The sequence below is a fragment of the Brachyhypopomus gauderio genome, unplaced genomic scaffold (assembly GCF_052324685.1).
Source record: "Brachyhypopomus gauderio isolate BG-103 unplaced genomic scaffold, BGAUD_0.2 sc75, whole genome shotgun sequence".
Taxonomy (NCBI): Eukaryota; Metazoa; Chordata; class Actinopteri; order Gymnotiformes; family Hypopomidae; genus Brachyhypopomus; species Brachyhypopomus gauderio.
Genome location: NW_027506896.1, coordinates 1209177 through 1232581, shown reverse-complemented (window position 1 = coordinate 1232581; position 23405 = coordinate 1209177). Strand labels below are relative to the sequence as shown.

The window sequence follows — 23405 nt, the reverse complement described above, 5'->3', positions numbered from 1 at the left end:
TGCTATTTCTGGAGTCTCACACACACACACACACATATGCAGACTCAGCACAAAGCCCATTAGAGTAACAGTAGTGTGTGTGTGTGTGACTATGGGGGGGAAGATATCTGTAGTTCTCGGCAGCACCTCAGTTAATCTTTAATAGGAAGTTCTGCCAGAGTGTCAAACTCTGTTCACTTCCTGCTCTGTTTCTTGGAAGTCCTAGTCAGTTCAGTTTCTGGCCAACCGAGAAAAAATCATTTCTCACAAAAGAGAGACGGGGCCCCCGAGAGCCGCTGAGAGCAGATGCCCCAGAGACACACGCTGTTGTGGAAGGTACACGAGAAAAACACTTCACACCAGAAGCTTGATGGAAGAAGAGACATTCCGAGAGCAGCTTTGTTCCTCCTGCTCTTGTAGGCTTGTATGTAGCAACCTGGAAGGACTGAGACCAAAATATTGCCCCCCCCCCCCCCCCCCACCAAAGCCCCTCCCATACAGCCAAACACCTCCTAAACCCTCCCCAACACCTCCAACTCCCCCCCAGCAAATCCAAAGCCCTCCCACACCCAGGCTCTTGTGTTCCATGTACTTGTGCTCAACTGAAGGCCTTTACAATGACCCAGGGTGTAAAATCAGATGTTGGAGCAACACAGCATGCAAAGTGATGCATATCAGGACCGATCTACAAAACAACCAAACTGTCCTGTTAATCTGATCTACAAACACCCTGAGTGTCCTGTTAATCTGATCTGTTAGTGATCCTGTTAGTGTCCTGTTCTCTGAACGCTTGCATGTCTTGCATGCACACTGCAGCTTGCAAGGCTGTGTCCAGTGTCTGGAATGTTAGCTACAAGTACATCTTATTAGTGTAGTTCTCTGTGGTTCTGACGCTGATCCGCACAGCAGCCCGGTAGACGCAGTGGTGTTGATCTGCCTCTGGAATGCGTAGTGGCCAGTCTCAGTAGGGGGCAGTTAACAGGACAGGGTAGTTTGGGGGAGGGGCAGTTAATGGGGCAGTTAGCAAATCTGAATGGACTCTGGCCCAGCACTGATAAAACCTTCCCGGAGACAGCAGAGACTCAGGAGACGTGTCCTGCCTCACAGCCTTCAAGGACAAATAGGAATCCATGAGAAACACAGCCACGTCCCTAATATGGAACGACACCCTAAACCCCTGAATGCAAGTTCAGAGAATGAGGAAGATACATATATGCATGCGCGTACACACACACGCGCGCACACACACTACTGACTACAGTGTTTACCGAGCTCTACATCCAACATGCAGAGATCTGCAGAATTGCGACTGCAAACAGCTGTAATCTTGCACTTAGCAGAGCAGTCGCATCACAAAGAGGAAACACCACGCCAGCCTGGCTCCTCGTTGTCATGGACGCGCCACGACCACAGTGCCAGGTCAGCGGGCATGCTGCCAATCACATGGCCACTGGGGGGGGGGGGGGGGTTAGACTGGCACAGAGACCACACACTAACACCACATAACCAACACAGACACCACTCACACACAGACCACACATATGTAGCAAGACTCAACAAAGGTAGACCCACACTTTTAACCTGTGTGTGTGTGTGTGTGTGTGTGTGTGTGTGTGTGTGTGGGTACAGTAAACATCAGTAACCTTCACCAAGGCAGATCCGACACACAACGTGACTTCAATATAAAGTGGGATTGGGAATTTTGGCTGTTCAGATGCGTATAACAGATCAGTGAGCTTCCCTGCCTATTACTGGTAGGCTGTGGTGAAAGGGGTGGGGTTTCACCACCCTGGGAAGAACTGTATTTAAGTGCCCTTGACAAAAGCCAGAGAAAGGTCACTTCACCCTAGTGCCCTAGTGTCAGACTCAGCATTACTGCTACCCAATCAGAGACCATGTAGAGTAAAATTAGCTTGTTTGCATATGCACATATGCAAATTGAGGGGGGTATTGATTGAAATCTTTTAAAAGACTTTGAAATAGGCCAACTAATTAAGCAATACTTCACAAAGCCCAAATTCATGAGCCATTTAAAATAGGGAACTGCTGTGTTACAGTAATCACACTACAAGCTGTGTGATTACTGTAAGTAATGTGAGATATTGTCAGAAAACATTACAACACAAGTCAAAAAAACGTGCATTAACATCACATTTATCTGTGCAAAAGCGCACTCAACCCGTCCAGGACACTGATCCCAAAATGGTTCATTAATTTCCCTGGATCTCCCTCCCTCCCTCCCACACACACACACACACACACACACACACACACACACACACACACACACGATGAGGGGGCCGTCCTCCCCTCTGTCTGGCTTCTTTGTCTTTCTAAGCACAGCCTGCATGGCTGTGTGCAGAAGGTCATTCTACAGGAAGGCCATGTATCCTAATGACCCCTGACCCAACCCACACACACACACACACGCATGCACACACACATGCACACACGCATGCACACGTGCAACCTGCTCCTGTTCACATGTACAGAAAGACACCCACACACAGCCAGACAGTGCTCATGCACACACACACACACTCACACGTATGTGTACTGCAGTCACTTTCTCACATATATTTATGCATGTGTGTGTGTGTGTGTGTGTGTGTGTGTGTGTGAGAGATATATTTAAAATGACTACAATCGGAACAGAAACTAGTCTAGTGCCTTTCTAGGGGCATGTGAAGCTAATGAGAGATGAATTAGCCAAGGCACAGAAGGGGAGATATGGGGGTGGGGGTCACCGTGGAAACGAATGTGTGCTGGTCTGGGGGGCCCGGCACATCAATCACTTCTCCTCGCCAAAGGACAAGGCGGCGTTGTCTTGGCGATTAACGCTGGTTATTTCAGGCAGGGTAAATGTTTCCCCTCTCCTCTGTCTGCCGAGGGTCTCGCCTCAGTCCCGCCTCAGTCCCGCACGCTGCTTTAAGGAGGCAGGCGGCATTCCGCACATTCCACAGATGCGGGCGGGAGACATTTTTTCCAGCGAAGCCACTTCAAGCCAGACCCACTCTCACTCGGGCCAACGGCTCCGTCTCTGTCTCCCGCCAGCACTCCCGCCGAGGCAAGCCGTCCCGCTAGCTGTCGTCCCGCGGGCAACCGTCTGGAGTCCTGCACCGCCATCGGTGGATTCCTATCCACTTACACAGGGATTATGGAAAAGGGAGGGACGCGAAGCCTCTGGTGCAGACACACACGTGTGCTCGGAAATATCTCAAAAATGTCTCACAGTTCCCTCGCCCTCCATAACGGTCACAAACTCGGAGCTGTGACTATGGGGAGACTCCCACCAAACTCTCACATTGGTCTAGACATGAACCTTATATGCATACACATGTAGGCACACCTGCAGAATCACACACACACACACACACACACACACACACACACACACACACACACACACACACACACACGTACATGCACAATGGCAACTAAAGACTCCAAAAGCTCCTGGCCTGCAGTGAGAAGGTCGAGAAAACCCACACTGCTGTTTCACACGCAGCCCTCACAGGTCCCAGGACAGCAGCCAACACACACACACACACACACACACACACACACACACACACACACACACACACACACACATTCTCTCTCTCTCTCTCTCTCTCTCTCTCTCACACACACACACACACACACACACACACACACACACACACACACACACACGTGCCACAAGGCCCCATGAAAACAGGCCACACCCACCTAACTTGCCATTGGCTACAAGCTATCATATTGCCATCGCACATCCAGTCACGGCAGGGCTGACACTCCAGGGAACATCAAACACTCGGTCTGAGGACATCAAGCTTCAGGAAACGTGTAATGTGTTTTCATGCAGTCCTTGTTCATCGGTAACAGTAAGAGTTGAATCACACCTTATTATACGAGCAGAGCTCTCTAACCAGAACTCCAGCAGAACAGCTCCAAGCCCGCGGTCACTCAACAAGTGTTGTTAGTCATGCCAAATCACACGTAGAGGGCTGAGCTCGATAAATAAGTAGATATGCAGGGGGGGTGGGGGGGTGGGGTACTTACATAATAACAACAATAATAATAAGTCAAATAGGCTTTGTTTTACATGTAGTCTGTACTGTGCACCACTGCACACCACTGAGCTAGAGGACTGTGTGCGTTTTGTGTGCAAAATGAGGACAGAGCTGAGAATATAATAATAATAATAAAAAAAACCTCCTCCCCCAAAATACTGCTGTGTGTCTGCAGTTCAGCTGTCTGAGATGAAGCACACCTCCCATACAGATGCCACGTTAGAGCTGTGTGTGTTTGTGTTGGAGGTCACTGCTGTGAAAAGCCACAACCCTGCAACACCGCCCAAATCCTCCACAGCAACACCCAGATGCTACACATCAACCCTGCAACACCGCCCAAATCCCACAGTACAGGTCACGCTACAACATCCGTGTGGCGGCCCCGTGCTGCTCACGACTGGGATCTCCCTGTTCATGCCGGAGTTCATCAGGTGAATGTGCATTTTGAGGCTGTGGTGCAGTGAACAAGGCAGCGTGGTGGTGGAGAGGTTCACGTGTGCGCAGGTTCAGTGTTATCATGGCCACTCTGAAGACCCAGAGCCGGTGTGCAGTACATCACTGAGAACAGAACAGCGCTCTTATCAGCAGTCTGCACACACAAGCCCCCCTCCACGTTAGCGTGAACACACTGTACCACTGAACAGAGCCGCCCCCGTGAGAGGGTGTAGGCCACTGGCGTTGGGTGGGGGTGGGGGTGTCTGAGCAGTGGGGCAGAACGACTAAGGGCAGATATGGGAGCTGAGGAGACGCTTGGGGAGTTTGAGCTGCATATCTGCCCCAGCCGTCTGCCCTGCCCTGCCCTGGCCTCCAGACTGGGGGGGTTCCAGAGCGCACAACCCCATCTTCACACGCAAACCCCGCCCTCACTAACAAACCCCGCCCTCGCATGCAAACCCGGACTTGAATAGCGGCAGGAGCCTCTGGCCCACGCCAGCAGCACACTGCACATCATTACACCACACAAGGCCAATCCATCAGCCCCATGCACACACACACACACACACACACACACACACACACACACACACACACACACACACACACACACACACACACACACACACACACACACACACACACAGGAACTAGGCCGTTCCTAATAAGCAACCACAAAACAGCCAGTGCCAAGCAGAGAGAATCCCTAAGCCAGAAGAGGCACTTCCTCCCGTCACTGCACGGCTGCAGCCACACTGGTCTACATCAAAGAGAACCACGCTACAAAGCACCCTGACATCACTTCCTCTTGGGGCACGCCTGTCTCCAATGTGGGGCCAGCTCCGTGTGTGTGTGTGTGTGTGTGTGTGTGTGTGTGTGTGTGTGTGTGTGTGTGTGTTACACACAGAGAGGATGTTTGAGAGAGTGGGTGAGAGCAGGAAGCAGGTTGGATGCAAGTCATCCCTATCCAAGAGGAAATGCCCAAATATGTCCATGGGGTAATAAAACAGGAAGGCAGACAGTTGAGCAAGAGCACGGGTTGGTGCAGACACAGGAGTCATGCTCCGCCCCCATGCCCGGAGAGCACCACGCCCTCCTCCCAGCTGAGACACCTTTAGAGGAACATATTCACACGCAAACGTGCATGAGCGCTTCCTAGGTCGGTGCACACGTGATGCTCACATGCAAGCAAACACACAGGTATACACACGCACATAGACAGACACACACACACACACACACACACAAGCAGACATGCATGCATGTGCACACACACACACATATGCATCCACCGCTCCTTTACATCGCCACCTGCTGGACGCATCTACCAGTGACGGATGTTCACATCCGTCCCGCCTGTATAACTTTACACAACATCAGTGCCGCGGTCAAACCACAAAGGAATGTGCAGCAGAAACTCTCAGCCCCCGTGTTCACAGCTCAGCGGGGAGGAGAGGGTTTGTCCCCCACACTCCTGCAGAGGTGACAAGCAGTCATCACACGCAGGACTTTTCCCCTGGAGAGCAACGGGACTGCCATTCCGCACAGTGTTCCGTGTTCCGAGTTCCACTTTCCGCATTCCACATTCCGCGCGGCACATTCCGCACGGTGCCCTCAGGCTGGTGTCCGGCGGGGGGGTGAGGCAGAGCCCGGAACAGCCCAGCACCCTCGGGACAGTACTCACTTCAGAGTGAGCAAAGGACTCAGCACACCGTGTGAGGGAAGAACAGGATGCTGGATGAGTCAGTGCACGCACGCAAAGAGCAGAGACAAACCTTTATCACGCTACCTGTAGAGATGGACCTTTAGAGTGTGTTTAACATGCAGACGTGGACATGATTGCATGCACACACACGCACACACACACACACGCACGCACACGCACACATCAGTTCATTCATAAAAAGTCTGTAAATATCTACAGCTGCAGAATAATGAAGACTACAACTGTACTTGTTTTAAAAGCATGATGTAAAAGCATTATTTAAACTCATGATCATACACACTCATGATCTAATTAAACCACTTTTATACAATATACTAATTAATATACTTAATATCAAATATTAAGTAGTGCTAGATATGAACAAAATGTGCTGAACAAAATTTGTCTAATTCTTTGGTTGTGAAGGATGTGAAGTGTTCTTAATGTCTAACCAAAGATAAATACCGCTATCTGGTGGTCATAGTCTGTAATGAATTTTCAAAAATATTTCAAGATTACTATTGATCAAAATGTGTTTTATGTTAATATTCACAGTATGAACATTTAAATAGAATTGTTTAATTAGAATGAACATTTTATGACAAGGAAAAAAGGGGAAGACAGACATAATGACAAAACACCACCACCCGACACACACACACACACACACACACACACACACACACACACTACTTTCCACACACCACATCCTTCCTGTGAAGAGCATCCACAGAGCCTCTTCCCGAAATTGTTTGTCATTCATATTATTCATAAAACAAGGTTGGGAAAAACCCTCGTCAGTCCACCCAGTGGACATTGCGAAAATGAGGAATATTTGCTTTTGATCCTGAGAAAGCAGGACTGAGCTGTATGTGGAACAAAGGTCAGAACGACGTCACTTCCGCCTGGCCCTTACCTCTACAGGAAATTAGTTTAAATTTTCCTAATTATGTACTGGATGACTATTGTGTGTTTTTGACAAATAGATACAGTGTTTCTCGACCATTTCAAACTATGTTGATGCAGAGTTACGTAGCTCCACTAGAGGGCAGAGTTACGTAGCTCCACTAGAGGGCAGTGTTCCCTTACACCAGATAGCATAAACGAGCAGGTGGAGAGAAAAGAGTAGATGAATACTGTAATCCATGAAGTCATTCGATCTGTTCCCAGAGCCCCCAACCAAAGGTAAACGTTTCTATGGCGACAGGGGATCCAAACACAGCAGGAAATATTTTCATGAGCCACTCCTACAGCCAGGAATGACCAGAGGCAGTTTCTCTCACTTATACAAGTTATATTCACAACTTACATATTCGGCTGCTGAAAAACAGCTTTAGAGGTGAGGCTTCAACACCACAAGCCAGCACAAACTGTTCAACCTTAAGTGTCAGCAGACTAATCCAGGAGCCACACAAACATGCACAGTACAGATAGATATTTTGTGTGTGTGTGTGTGTGTGTGTGTGTGTGTGTGTGTCCAGAGGAAGACAGATAGGATCTTTCCTGTATGGCTGGGTTTTTACTCCTGGTCTTCACATCATTCCCTTGAAGTGGGCAGTGAAAGTGAGGAGCATCATGTTTGGGACACGCCCATGCCGAACCCTTTCCCTCTGTCTGCTGGATAAGAGTGGACAGGATGTGAATTTCGCCCTCCAGGAGGTGCTCTGTCCGTCCAACCGGTCCTCCCATCCTTAACCGAAACGCAACAACGTCCCATCTCGAAACCCCACGCAGACTCGCTCACATCACCATGACGATGTCAAACTCATTCCAGTCGCTTGGATGTAGAATGGGGGAGGGGGGTGGGGGGTGGGGGTCCTAGCGCGTTGCCAGGCAACAGACAGGAAGCTTCCCAGAGCTTATGTAACCACTCGGAGGCTGTGGAGTGGTTGAGCAGGACACAACGCAGACGTCTCTGAGAGACCGAGACGGCCAGACATGCTGCACACCAACGCAGGTACAGCTACAGCTAGGTACAGTGCAGAACCCAGAAAACTCTCCACACACGTAAAAGAAAAGGAAGGAAGGAAAAGACACAGTCGCACGGGGAGAGTGATACAGGTCTGAGTGTGTGAAGGACTGCCCACAACAAGTGACCCTGCAGAGCCAGAGTCAAGCCATGGTTTATGGATTGCTAGGCAACAAAGCAAGAAACTCGTCATGGAGACAGACATGAGAGACAGACAGACAGAGAGAGAGAGAGAGAGAGAGAGAGAGAGAGTGAGAGAGAAAGAAAGATATTCTGAGACATTCCTTTAATAAAACAAGTCATAAAGTCCAAGCAAAGTGCAGATAGCTCAGCTCCATGGACACTTCAGTCTCCTACAGTAGGCCTATACGCTTACCATCATCAGCATCTTTGCTATAAAATTATCCAAAAATCACAGGACACAAAAGTAAAAAGAGATGCTTTTTGTAAACAAAACAAACACCAGCACAGAGAGACTGATAACCAGACCAGGTCAAGGCCAGCAGTGCTGTTACCTTCGAGTTACCTTCGAGAATACACTGTGGAGAGGAGGGGGCGGAGAGGAGGGTGAAGAGGATGCTAGCAGCTTCCTACATATGATGCGTTTATACTGAACCCAAAATCTGTGCACTGTGGCTTCACAAGCAAAGAGCGAAGCCGTCCACACTTGCTCCAAGCAAAGGAAAACTGCATTCACAAGCGACCTGCAACTCCTCTGGATGTCATGGGTTTGCCTGGAGCATCTAGATTTGTGCAAACCCCCAGGGTTGGTCTAGATGGTGGGGGTTGGCTGAGATCCAGGTACCTGCCATTCAACCCTTACAGGACGTGCTGGCATCGCTCTGTAGCCGAAACTCTCTCCCTTTAAGCAGCCGTCAGCATGGGAGCGCGACACTGGGCGGGCGTGGGCACCACACTTTGCTGCTTACGCAACACCAACACTCGCTCGACGGCTTTGATAACCTCACCACAATCAACTTCTCAGGAGAGGGAAGATCTTAACTGCGTATATGAGTATTATATAGGTTAACCTCTCCAGCACAGATGAAAAATGTCGACGTCACGTGCGTACGGAGAAGAGACGGAGGTGAGACGAAGGTGAGACGGAGGTGGTGCGGTCCAGGCTGGTGCGGAGTTACACCTCAGCTGCACAGAGTTCCTTTAAACGCAGAGACTGCTGAGGTTCAAACCCACTGGGGCTCTGTTCAGCACCGTGGGGGATGGGGAAGGTAACTGATGAACGAATAATTAAGTGAACAAAGTCACTCGTGGTTTAGCTTATGAGAACTCAAATCCCCTGACATTTCACTCCAGTGTCGGTGAACTTGTAGCTGGTGGGAGGAGCTCCATGGGGAAGGAGCTCCACATGCTACGTAACACATAGCAGCACTAATCAGTGACCCACATAGCACCAGAGACCCTCATTCACACACAGAGCCAATCAGAGACCCCTATTCACACAGCACCAATCAGAAACCCTCATTCACATACGGAGTCAGAATGGTACAGTGAAAGTTTTACAATGTCCCATATGATACTGAAATTGTCAAAGCTAAAAACTTGACTTGTATTCTCATTTATTAAACCAAAGCAAAGATCTAAAAAAATCAACATTTATATTTACGGCATTTAGCAGACGCTCTTATCCAGAGCGACTTACAAAGTGCTTTGCTTCTGATCACAGAATACATCCTAGGAAATAGTACGGATAGGCCAGAATTCAAGACACCATTGAGTCAGACTACTACTAAACTACAGGAGTCAATGTCATTACCTAGTGTTTTGCAAGTTAAACGTTTTCCAAGAAGCACAAATAACCATAGACAGACATACAATTTAATTACAACGGCAAGTGGTATCAGCTTAATTAGTGCTCTGGTAAGAACATACAGGACATACAGGACAACATGCTCCTTGACCATTTTTTTGACAGATCAGATAGGGTCTTACATGAGGTCAGACGAGTTCACAGAGCAGGTCTAGTTGCAATCCAACAAGACAGCTGAAAGTGTCTGAACCCGAGGAACTCGTCCAGAAACAAACATCGCATCTAATGTGTATTGGCAGGACACACGTGTATTGCCACACTGAAGCTGCCTCATCAAATGGACTAATCTGCATTAGCACGCATAAAAGTGTAATGCTAAAGAACATCACTCCAGAAGATGAGAATACACCTGCAGCCAGAATGCCACTGTGCTGGGAACGTGCAGATATGGTTTCCATTAAGACATCCATACCAAAGGGGAAATCAGCACATCACAGCAAGTGGAGGCATGGTGGACACATCACAGCAAGTGGAGGCATGGTGGACACATCACAGCAAGTGGAGGCATGGTGGACACATCACAGCGCCACCATGACAAGGTTTCAAAAATAACACCACTCCCTTTCACCATGCACTTCCTCCTCCCTCCACTCACCAGACGCTCCCTGCCGAGAAGATCATTCAGATACTATTCCAGGGAACAGGATACAATTTTTCGGCCAGGTTTCCCTGCCAATAGAGCACGTGACATACACACAGCGATGAGAGACAGAGCCTGGGGAACATCGGAGAGATCATCGAACATCAGGAGAGAAGAGACGGTGTGATTCAAAACAAAGGCTCAGAATATTGAGAAGCTAAGGGAGGTTCACAGCATGTGTGGACACAGAACAGTGCATCAAAGCCAGAGAGCTGTTACTAGGCAAAACCTACAACAATCCATGAGCAGGAAAACCAGTATCAGCACTTATGAGATGCAGCGTGGTGCTTGGATTGGAATCCCAGGAATTCTGCATGTTGTGAAATTTGAATGCTTCGAATGCAGCTACAGAAAAACAATCTGTACTGCATGAGAGGAGGTGGGGGGTGCTTGGGGACTTCCACATCCCGGAGAAAGGCTCCCAAGTTAAAACAGGCATACCAGGAACCTGTCCTAACTGGGAGAACTACACAGCCACATGAAGCTGTGAAGGGGCTTTTTCCGTATGAAATTGTCAGTAACATGAACAGCGTGTGAATATCAGTACCCGGCAGCTTCTGTAAGCAAGGGAAACCATTTCAACATCCACTTTCCTCAAAACCAAGATCACATCCAGCGTGACTTCCTTTCACCCCTTAACAAAGGAACTGAAGCATTTCAAAGGCTTAAAAACTGAAAACATTCAAAAGTGTGATGCTGCTGCATGTTCACGTTCATTACTAGTAGGATATCAAATCTGATACATCTGTGACTAGATGAATCTTTGAGAGCACTTGTGTGTGGACCCATCTCCATGCACAGAGCTGATTGTGAAACTGTCACCATTACGTCCCTCCAGGAGCTACAGGTAATGTGAAAACAATGCGGTTCACTATGCCACTACACGATAAATCAACCAAGACACGTGTATCTACCCAAAAACGTATCACGAAGCCCAAATGATCCAACCACTGCTGAAATAGCGGTTGGACATCAAGGTGTTGAGCTGACGCCATCTTTCCCTAATTAATTCACAATTTTAGTTAATAAATCCCTGCAAACACAGTCGTCTAGCAGTACATCAGAAATTACTCCCTCCCTACGTACTAGTAAGATGGGTTTGTTTAAGGACTGTTCTGTTACCAGTAAGATGCATTTAAGAACTTTTCTGTTACCAGTAAGATGAGTTTAAGAACTTTTCTGTTACCAGTAAGATGCATTTAAGTCTGCTAAACACTGAACATGTTACTGCTTTTTATAGCACAGTAGGAAATATGTTGTGCTGTGAGTCATTCAACATATTGAATGATGCAACATTTCTTCAATTTTATTAGAGAAACAATTAAAAAATATTTATAAGATTAATCAGTCACTATGACAAAAATTACAAAATTACAGTAAAGTTCAAACAGGAAATGCCTGCTATCCTTCAGGTTAGGGTTTGATCTTTATCAGACTAAATCTGAGTCTTAATGTGCTTTTTGTACTCAAAATCCTCTGTAGCAGATGTTTTTGTCTGTAAAACCTATCCAAGATAAGCCTTAAACTGGTCAAGCACACAGTGTTTCAACAGGACATTTACAGCATTTAGCTGAGCCTTTTATTCAAAGTGACTTACAATTATGAGTGAACAATTTGAGAAAATGGTATAAGGCCTCACATGGAACTGGCAAACGTCAGATTATCAGTCAAGAACCTTAACCATTGAGCTCCCATCGAGTAAAAATAACACGGTGGTATCTCCACGTCTCCCTCACTGGAAGCCCCTCCTCCACACCACTCTTCCACGCCCCTCTCAATGGAACCCTCTCCTCCACACCACTCTTCCACGCCCCTCTCAATGGAACCCTCTCCTCCACACCACTCTTCCACGCCCCTCTCAATGGAACCCCTCCTCCACACCACTCTTCCACGCCCCTCTCAATGGAACCCTCTCCTCCACACCACTCTTCCACGCCCCTCTCAATGGAACCCTCTCCTCCACACCACTCTTCCACGCCCCTCTCAATGGAACCCCTCCTCCACACCACTCTTCCACGCCCCTCTCACTGGAAGCCCCTCCTCCACACACTCTTCCACACCCCTCTCAATGGAAGCCCCTCCTCCACACCACTCTTCCACGCTGCTCTCACTGGAAGCCCCTCCTCCACACCACTCTTCCACGCCCCTCTCACTGGAAGCCCCTCCTCCACACCACTCTTCCACGCCCCTCTCAATGGAACCCCTCCTCCACTACCCTCTCACTGGAAGCCCCTCCTCCACACCACTCTTCCACGCCCCTCTCAATGCGATGCTAAGACAGATGGCTTAGGTAATTTTGCATGTCAATACTAATAACATAAGCAAATCAATACCAGAACTCAAACATCCTACCACAAAGTTGCCCAGAAAAACGTACACACATATGCAAACACATGCACCCACCCATCCACACACACAAACATGCATGTGAATTCACAAGCACACAGACAAACGCACACACGCACACAGACAGCTGCAGGTTATGCCTGCATTCTGCTTTGTTGAAAATCAGCCTGGTAACATCAACAAGGTCATTATGCCTGGTAGAGTTATTAAGGCTAACCACTACCAACCATCCTCGACAAGCACAATTCTTCATTTAGAAAGTCTACACACACAGTTCATCCAAACCACAAAGGTGGTTTAGACACACAAGTGTGAAAATGACCTGGTTTTGGAAATTAGTGCTTCAACTGAAATAATAGAGAACAACCCTTAAGATGAACAAAATTTTTCTGTCTCTAAAATATATATATATATATAGCTTTCCATAATTGCTGAGTAAAGTCTAACAGTGACCCTTCTCACAGCAGAGATACAACAGAGCTGGTCAGAGAATGTGTGTGTGTGTGTGTGTGTGTGTGTGTGTGTGTGTGTGTGTGTATGTGTGTGTGGCAGATGGAGAGAGACCAAGAGAGAAGCAGACCAGAAAGAGTGCAAAATAAACTAAAGGACAAAGATGGGGGGGAACGGGACACAGTCTAGTTAGGGGGTCATAAAGTTGTCCGTCATGCCTCCTGCGGGAATGAAGGCTGAGCTCCACTTACAGACAGCAGGCAAGAACAAGACACAAATCCAACTGAAGACTACGATTCACTTCATACAATAAAGACACCAGCAAAAGGATCAGCGACATGCAAAGTACATGAATTCAACAAAGACAGCAAAAAAATGCTAATAATATTAAAACTAATAATTTATGTATAGATGGCTGTTGTCATAATGACCCAGTCTAGAAAGTCAAAGCATGACTCTTTGATGCTACTGATGATGGCGTTTCCTCCTGTAGTGAAGAGCTATAACTCTGCCCTAAGAGATGCCCACCAAGGTTGGACTAGGGGGCACAGCATGAGCACTAGCTCCTCTAGCCACTGGGGGGGGGGGGGGGGGGGGGCTTGAGAGGAAGGGGCGGGGATCTATGCTACACCGCAACCTACACTACATTATAACCTATATTACACCATAACCTACTCTGCATCGTAACCTATACTACACCGTAACCTATGCTATACTGTAAACTACGCTACACTGTATCAATAAAGAGAACAAGGACATTTTAAATGAGATAAATAAAAAAGGCAGAGCAGAAGTGAAGCAAGACATGGACTGTAAAGTCTAGAGAAAGGACGAAAGAAAAGAGGGAGAGGAAAAGGGGGAGGAAGAGAGAGAGAGAGAGAGAGAGAGAGAGAGAGAGAGAGAGAGAGAGAGAGAGACTGATTCTCATCTCATTAGGAACCCTCTGTCAATCTCAATCCCACAAGGACAATGCTGGATGACTAACAAGACACACCATGAATATATTGCCTGTATCTATCCATATACTGTTGCTGGTCAATCTTCTGTCATGGTCAGATTGGAATTCACCTGAACTGAATACCTAGACTAGATGCAAGACCTCCTGAAGACCCGGTGTGATATGTCCAACAAACCGATAGAATTTGAGCATAAAAAAATAAAACACCAACCATCAACTCTAAACCAGAACAGGTGAGTTAGAGCAGGGAGCCCACTGTGGATCCTCACCCTGCAGAAAGGGACCAGTGCTCCTCTGGTTTAGTCTGAGGTTGTGATGACTTATCTATACTACATCACAGCAGCCAGAAGCCCGGCTCCAGACACAGCCACTGTGAGATCACCGACTGCCTGTGATCATTAAACTCTCCTTCGCCTGACACAAGAAAGAACAGCTCCACATGTGGTGTAAGGTCAGAGGTCATCAGAAGACCAGGAGAGATGGGAAGGTGGTCAAACGAATTCTGCACCAACACCTCATCCAGACACATGACTCATTTGAGAAGGAAGCAATTCTCCATACATGAAGCCACCTTTCTGTAGCTCACCCTGGTGGATCTCGAGTTCCAGGCCATAGTAAACGTAGTGACCGTGTAGCACATGTGGATTGGCCTGCGCAAGACTGGAAAAACCACATTCAACTCCCTCCGCTTCTACCGATGATTCTTGACCGATAACATCTGTTGACCAGTTTATGTTTCACCAAAGTAAACACTGAGCACTCCTTGGAGTATATGAACTAAAACACACTCAAACGATCAAGACTGTAACAGGAGACCAGTTAGACTCTCATCTGTTCATTGTGATGGAGACAATAGTGCCTTTACAAGTCATTAAATCCAAAGAGGAAATTCAGTAAAAACAGTTTAAGTTTAAGACAATTTAAGACAGTGAATGCTTACACAGACACTGCGTGAGACTGACATGGTCTAAAAACATCCATCCAACAACAGGCACAAAATAACTCCATTCAGGCCAAATATCTCTAGACCAGGGGTGCCCATTACGTCGATCACGAAGGAATGCGGGTAGATCGCATGACATTAAAAAGTAGTGGATGAATGACAGGATATCCATCTGCTCTAACGGTTGTATATATACACCGCACCGGTAACAATTTACATTCGCCCCCCCCCATCAAAAATTTACGTTCGCCACCCCCCCGGTCAACAAATTACACTTGGGGCGAGTTAGATCTTTCTGACTTGGTCATCATATAAGTAGCTCGCAACCTGAAAATTTGTGGGCACCCCTGCTCTAGACACTTGGGGTTTGCTCAGACTGGGTAGCCTTGCGTTCAATAAATTCAAGCCCTGGTGCAAATGAGCCAATGAGAACACCGATTTCCAACTCTAGTGTGAACCAAACAAGTGGACCAAGACCCATGGAGCAGGTCAAGCTCGGCACGCCTTCAAATCACCTCTGGTGCGTTCCATTTGGAAGTGTGAATGTGGACATTATAAGGCACCAATGGGAGCAAACGCAGTTTGTGATGTCATGAGATGTGACTGTAGTAATGAAGTATCGAAGTAGTAATGAAAAAGAGGATAGACGTGGAGCAGGGAGGAGGAGGGGCAGTCAGGCCCCACGAGCATTTGGTCATTTGCAGCTAGCATATACGGGGAAGAAAAAGCAGGAAATTCCCATATATTATAAAAAGCACCTCTTACAGCAGAGGATTTCCTCATCCAGATCTGCCCCCATGATGCATAATGCCACACAACTGCATTGATGTGAACGTGACCATATTCATACATATTCGGCTTTTATTCACTTTTTTGGACTTGTTGGCAAATGTGTCAATGTGAACGGTATGGGAAACATGTCTAAAAAGCAACAATGTATCATTTTCGTCTTTGATTGACACCAGACCAAGGGAACCAGACTTGAAATATAAACACACCCTCAGTGGCAAATGACACTGCCTTGGGGGCCCAAGGCTCCACTCTGCAGAGCTGGGCGTGTGCACACCACTGTGGGGTCAGCACAAGACGTTTCACTCACATTGGCTGTGCTGTCAGAAACTCTGCACTGTAACAGCCGTTTAAAAACAGACCTGTCGATCCTGAAAACTACTCAAGTGATGGAACCCTGCAGCTCGGTAGCCTGCTAACTGACCATCTCATGGACCAAGTGTTTTCCTGACAGCTAATATGTAGTTAATAGTAAAAACAGCAGATTCACTGAGAGGCTGACCGATACATGTAAGAGACAGAACTGTTAACTAGTTCTGCTGCTCCCCAGGCTGCCAAGGACAGTCAGACCGTTAGCCAAGATGATGGACGAATCTGAGCCACATGTACTGGTCAAATTCTGGGGTTCATAGATACACATCTGTGCATTCATACCAAAAAACAGCATTGGTAACCAGCAGAAATCAAACAGATTAGCAGATTAATATAATTGCAATGTTGCTTATTTCTTATTGCTTTAGCAGAGTTGATGAGTCTGCAGAGATCAGCGAGGTCAAGGGAGGTGACCAGTGGGCCCCCGGCACAAACCCCTGACCCCCAGCAACATGTTTATCACCAGTTTGGTCTGTTCATGTTTTACTGGGGCATCATTAGACCTGACGCTGAACTGCTGGTATGCAGGGTGTATCGGTGAAAGCCCCCACATACTAGAATGGGTCCAGTGAACAGTGGCATGCAAGAAACTACAGGCATTGATTACATGCAACTTCTTAGAGACGCGTGATCCTAGGAGCCTGGAACACAGCAAAGCTGAAAACAAGCTACACTAATACACCTGCTGTGTAAGATATTAAAGTTATCACAAGCTAACAATGAAACAATCCGTATGTATGAACCAATTTTAGAAAAACCCAGGTGTTCTTCAGACAAGCAGTGTTTACATTCACACCAGTTATTCTACATTTGCATATCCCAGAAATGCTTCCACTGGAGACCAGTGCGTAGGCCAGTACGTAGCATAGTCTGGATACAGCCATATTCTGGATACAGCCGCTTCAAACCATACTGACATCACAGCAACACAATGAACAATATACATTATATATATATATATATATATATATATATATATATATTACACACACACACACACACACACTTTTCCTTAATAATAATATTCACTCTCCTTCACTCAAAACAAACACCACCCACAGAGCGCAGACAGACTCAGACCACTTCTACCCTCACTACCAGAGGATGTATTTGCCTAAACCACAACACACTATTCCCATAGCCAAATTATACACAGTGTAAACAGCACTGATAATCAGCACAAAACCTCTTCACATAGACATTATATGATCTTATTACATACATCTGCAATTATGTGTACTGCTCAGAAAGAAACGGACAGATTGATCGATTATTGTGAATGCTTCATTAATTGCATTGGCACAGGAGAGGAGACACTAGTCATTTCACATTATCTGAAAACTGTCACGATCTCGCTACGAAAGATTATGAACGCACTAAATTATTTTAGACGTTCATGATTTAGAGAACAAACACAGCTGGATTCAAAGTGTGAACACGAAAACGTTTCAAATGAAACGTTTAATCAAATAACACGCCCCACTGTGAAAGAGCACGGAAACAGCCACGTTTAATAGTATTCTGATAATGTATATATATAACAAAATATTTATGCTCATACCACCATCTAGTCAGCTATTTAGTTTTAACCAGACATTAGTTCGCTGTGGCAGGAAGGCGACGGGATATATTCACAAATCTGAAGTGAAGTTTGACTGCCCCGGTCATGTAGCAGTGTGAGCCAACAGTGGCCTGGTACAACATACAAGACCTTACAAGATCTTACACATCTCCATTAGCCAGCCACGAAAGCCGTATCAGCCACATAAACATCACAAACACAAACACGGACAACTCCCACTCACCTGACCACCACTGGACCACCACTGGACGGGTAGCTTACTGCAACAACGGAGAGAGAAACGAGCAGGATCTCCGCGTTTAACTACTGAAGCGTTCCTCCTCACCAGCTGGTCTGTTCGCTCTTCAGGAACTGGGGAAGTTCTTCTCGCTTTTCAAGACAACCTACAACGCGCTGCTGGCCGGGGGGAGCGGTCTTGGTGGTGTGTGGTCAGCCGAAGTCCTCTGCTGGGACGGGTGGACGGGAGAGACGAGCTTTCGCTCCTGTCCGCGCAGATACGCGGTGTGGGGATCGCGGGAGCAGCGCAGTCCACGTCTGTGGGTCTCATGAGGGAGGTCAGAGCGCCACCTACCTGTGGCGCTGCACACATCTTTGTACTGTCCACATTAACTTGTTTAATAGATGTTTGCTCACGAACAGCGTTGGAGACACGGTCTTCTTATCGATTTCTGATTAACTCACTACTGCAGACACTATACTACACACATTTGACCGTTGCTGGTTGTAAACGCCATATAAAAATAAACATTAAGGTGATTTGCTGTGTCAAACTATGTCGTGCTATAGAACATTTAAAGTTAAATATTATTAACTACCAAATACAGAGAAAAATGCACAATGAGAGCTTTGACTATAAAACAATGTTGAATTTTATTGCTTAGAGAATACAGTTTACAGCTTCTCCAAAGGCATGTGAACACACCTCAACTAAAACGTACCAGTCATCACAAGATAATTCACCACGCATTCACAATGCAACTTCAACACTTTGCACCAAAAGAAAAAAAAAAAAAAAACCAAAAACATCCACTCAGATCTGAAAACATTTTCCCATGTAATAGTTGCCATTACTATGTTTACAGTGACTCGGGTTCAGTTCAGACCAGAGCCTTCAGCAGAGCGCATCAAACTGATTTTTTAAGACTATCTGGTGACTGAAGTTTATTTTCTGTCTTTGGTACTAAAGAGACAGATGTTAGTTTGTAATGGTTTTAATTTCAATACTGTTCTGAACACAGGCCAGATAAGAGCTGCACCCTACTTATACTGTATTCTTAACCTCAAAACAAAATGTCCTCGATTACACGGCTCTGCATAAAACATACAGAGGAAGATAAAGAAACATTGCTGTAAAAGTCACTTTGCCAAAAAAGAAGAAAGAAAAAACTATTTTACAAAAACAAATGAGAGCTGTGTGATTCAGCTAAAACAGGAGCTGCCCCGCCCCACTCAGAGAGGTCTGGCTCACTCCTGCAGACATGAGCAACACAACACAGCTCATGCCAACTAACACAATATAGGACTCGCTGTCCAAAAATGACAATGCACGTACACTAGGACGCCTTGAAACGAAACAACTCAGATGGAGTGGAAAATCAATACATGCCTGTGAAAAACACAGAGACTGGGGGGAAAAAAAAAAAGGTCTAACCATACAGGAAGGAGCAAATATGACTGATGATAGTAAAGAGTCAACGTGAAGTCATACTGATGAGAAAGAGAAAATGAGAGAGGGGGAAAAAAAACGCTTCTGTCTGCGAATGATGTCACATGTCGTCCTCTTCCTCCTCCTCCTGGGCGGAGCCAGCCTGGTGGGCGGAGCTGGCAGAGGCGGCAGCTGCTGCTAATTGGGCTTGCTGGGCTGCCTGCTGCATCTGGAGCCACTCCTGCTGCGCAAGCTCCGCCTGCTGCTGCCGGGCCTGCAGGAGACACAAGCCATACAGGTCCGTGTACAACACCAGAGAACGTTCTGGAGGTCCTCTGGAAACCATCTGCATGCGCTCTCCTGATGACTCAAACCTCTAGTCTCAGAGCTTTTCTAGATGTTTGGGGTTTAGAACCTGCTACCACTCAGAAACCTAAAAATATACAGTACAAGCTTTTGTAGTGTTGATAAGGGTAAATAATCAGCTGTGCAGGTGGGGGGGTGGTGGCAGTTCTGTGATGTGCTGGAGGTTCATAATTGGACAGACTCGTCATGATGATGAAAACTGGATGTACCGCAGTTCAACAGAATCATATAGCGTGTAATCCCCGGCTGGGGGGATCCTATTTTGATAAGATACCGTTCCTGCGTAAAGTGATCGTAGTAGATCCTGCACTGATAAGACACCATTGTCTACACTGCGTAAAGCTAGTGCAGTCCCTCACGTGCTCTCCCCAGTACTTACTGCAGGGTTTTCCTTGCCCCAACACACCTGACTCACAGGTTGCTTGCGGTCAACCTTAGAATATGTGGGTGTGGTGCAACTAGGGTAATACCACATTCAGGGCCACTGGTCAACACTGCAGATTATACGCTTATGTAGAACACATCAGCCATCAGAGATTTGTACACAGAAGTCTCTCAAATCCATGATTGGACAGACAAACAAACAAAAAACCTCAAGTAGGGAATAAAAACAAAAACAAAACTAAGAACACACAGTGCCAACTGCACGCTGGTTCTGAACATTTTCAGTTTGCCTTCCAGGCAGAGACCTTACTGATCGTTACCTTGGCGAACAGCTCTTGCTGTTGACGCAGGAGTTCTTCCTCAGGGATGCCGAGGTTTTCCAGGCGTGAACTCGCCTTCCGCCGCTTCAGTGCCACCGTTTTACATTCCTGCAAAACGTCCTTCACTTCCGCTATATATGAGCCAAAGCCAAGGCTCTCAAGTGCTTAGAAAAGAAATGAAAAACAAACAAAAAAAAGAATAAATCTATTGTTGACCAGTTTGGGGTTTTTGTTTCTCTATATCATCCAACAACCCCAGAAGCAAGGCATATGAACAGTGGATGGGATGCAAATATAGTAATCCCTTCAGTAATCCTGCTAATATCACATCTTTAACATGCTACGCAGTGTTTCTACCTGATGGATCTGCTGGAATATCAGCTGTATTTTTGTTCTCTAACTGAGTAGTGACCCTAACAGAGTAGTGAGCAGACTCATTCACTTCAGCCCTGAACTGCTCAGATATTTTGAGGGATGTTCCTCTACCCAAAATGTTCCTAAAGCAAATAGTCCAGTGAATTTTCACTGAAAACACACAGCAGTCATCAGAAGGGTTTTTAATTAGGCATATTGACTGTTGCAGGAAAACAAACAGACAAAAGGAACTGTACTACCAGTCATCTAACATGCTGGAAGAACAAGCCGCCAAAATGCTCGTAAACCGGCGTATCTGTGGACACAGGGCCAAATTTGAATACTAACAAAGCTGGATAACTATGTGACGTGTCGCAGCAACTGTGCGTTACCAGTTATTGCTGCCCAGTCTGAGGGAGTGCATGATTTCAAGTGTGAAAAGTGTATGGCAAAAAGCCAAACCAGCTCTACTTCTATGGTCACTGTACATGGTGAGGTGGTCCTCGCGTTAAACTAGCGACGGACGTCAGAGTGCTAGTGACGTCACGTTTGTTAGTGACCCACTCATGCGTGACAGCAAAGCACGTGCAACACAAACTCGAGGGGCAAAGGCGAACACCTTTACAGCTACCATAATCCAACACGTGCCCGGGCTGAAGAGCTGCAGGATTATGAACGTGTCCAGTTCGTCTAGCGTTACCTAGCTGCCGTACTTTGTGCTTAAGTGTGATGTCGTAACGCGTACGGAGAGATCATGACGGGGGAAACGGTACACGCGCGCGCGGGGCTGGTGGCAGGTCCGGGTCTCGCGCGCTCTCACCGTTAATGACGTGCTCTGGGGAGATGGTCTTCTTCTCCGATTTGTTGCATATTTCGTTTGCTTCTGACGAGATAAGGTGAATGAACTCCGTGCAGCAGTTGACAACGAGCTCCCGGGCGTCGTTGGCCACTCGCACGTTGGGAAGCGTTTCTTTGATCATCTTATTGATGGCCGCCCTCGGGATGGTGAGGTCGTCGTCATTCCCAGAAGAAGAGGCCATCGCTCGTCAGACTTTCTGCAAAAGTTTGAAACGGAACCGAACGGAGCGAACGGAGAGCGCGCGCGCGCTGTGACGGAGCCTCGCGAGCTCGCCCGGCTCGTCTCGCCGTTACTCGAGCGGCGCTGAATCAGACAGCAAAGTATCTCTAAAGCGCCTCCTGCAGCTAGAGGTTCGGGCGAGCACTGGCGACACCGTAAGGTAATTTAAAGCGTACAGAAGCGGTTCTCCTAACGTTGGCGTCCTGCGTGTCCGAGGACATGTCTCAAGACCCGTTAATTATAACCGGGCACATTCTGGCCTTATCTCGCGACTGCGCATGCGTCAGTAACACTCCGGGCACCCAGTGCTTTCAGATAAAGCACCGAGCTCCACACTGTACCACTCAAAGCTTGAGCTAATTCATCTCTTCTATTATATTAATTTCCACACGTTTAGCGAGCTCCGAAGTCAATCCCACAATGCAAGGCTAAAGGATATCCGGTGCCTGCTCTTCTTCGTTAACTCAGTTGGGTTTGGCTGAGTGGCTTACACTGCCCCCTAGCGAAGTAGGATTTAAAACTTTATATAGGAAGCAAGTCGCCGGTGTGTGTGTGATTGATTGTCTGTGACTTGTACCTGTGTTAAATTGTAAAGCGCCTTGGGAATCTGGAAAGGCGCTATATAAATCGAACATTCATTCATTCATTCATTCAAGTCCGACTCACTAGATTTAATTAAAACGCTTTTGAAATTCTAGCGCTGATTTTTTTTGCATCGAAATTATGTATCTGAATTTTATTACTCTGAAATTATGTATCTGAATTGTTTTGCCTTTGAATTTTCAACTCTTGAAATTTTCAGTGACTCATTTTAACATGTATTTTTCAATGTAAGAAAAGTCAGAATAAAAATTCCGACGCTAAAATTTGCAGTACAAAATTCAGATTAAACATTCGGGACACTAAGGATGAGCATCGATCCTGTCTCACATCTATCCAAACCTTTCGAAAAAATAATGCGCAATTTCCAAGTTTCGGCAGAAAAAAATGCGAATTAAGCCTTGTTTCCATTCATTACAGTTATGCGAATAGACTTTAGATCACGTGAGAGGACGCCAAACAATAGTGGTTTTACGTCCATCTGGCAGTTACGCATTTTTGCACGTTGAGGTTTTGAAACATTTTTTTCTTTTTCTTTTCTATACATGGAGAAGTTAAATTCAATTTCTGCATGCATTTGCCATCTTTACATTGCGATCATGTACAG

At 46.6% G+C, this 23405-nt stretch overlaps 2 protein-coding genes across 2 annotated transcripts in view; both read right to left on the bottom strand.

Annotated features, from left to right (window-relative positions):
* Positions 1-18302, bottom strand: part of gng12b (guanine nucleotide binding protein (G protein), gamma 12b) — a 36199-nt gene extending 17897 nt beyond the window's left edge. The window contains exon 1 of the mRNA XM_076990517.1: positions 18275-18302. The gene's annotated coding sequence lies outside the window, so the exon portion shown is untranslated. The remainder of the gene's footprint in view (positions 1-18274) is intronic.
* Positions 18303-18902: 600 nt separating this feature from the next.
* On the bottom strand, positions 18903-22927 carry dr1 (down-regulator of transcription 1). The gene is made up of 3 exons (XM_076990521.1): positions 21941-22927; positions 20767-20930; positions 18903-19970 (listed from the first exon to the last, which is right to left on the bottom strand). The coding sequence occupies exons 1-3, from the start codon at positions 22158-22160 to the stop codon at positions 19818-19820; spliced, it is 537 nt and encodes a 178-aa protein (XP_076846636.1). The 5' UTR covers positions 22161-22927; the 3' UTR covers positions 18903-19817.
* Positions 22928-23405: the final 478 nt, after the last annotated feature.

What these genes read in the sequence shown, in the direction of transcription:
- dr1 (XM_076990521.1), bottom strand. Translation starts at nt 22,160, where the DNA reads ATGGCCTCTTCTTCTGGGAATGACGACGACCTCACCATCCCGAGGGCG. An exon ending in CCCAGAGCACGTCATTAACG is followed by an intron (nt 20,931 to 21,940) that starts GTGAGAGCGCGC and finishes TTCTTTTCTAAG; the next exon opens with CACTTGAGAGCCTTGGCTTT. An exon ending in AGCAAGAGCTGTTCGCCAAG is followed by an intron (nt 19,971 to 20,766) that starts GTAACGATCAGT and finishes TGTCTCCTGCAG; the next exon opens with GCCCGGCAGCAGCAGGCGGA.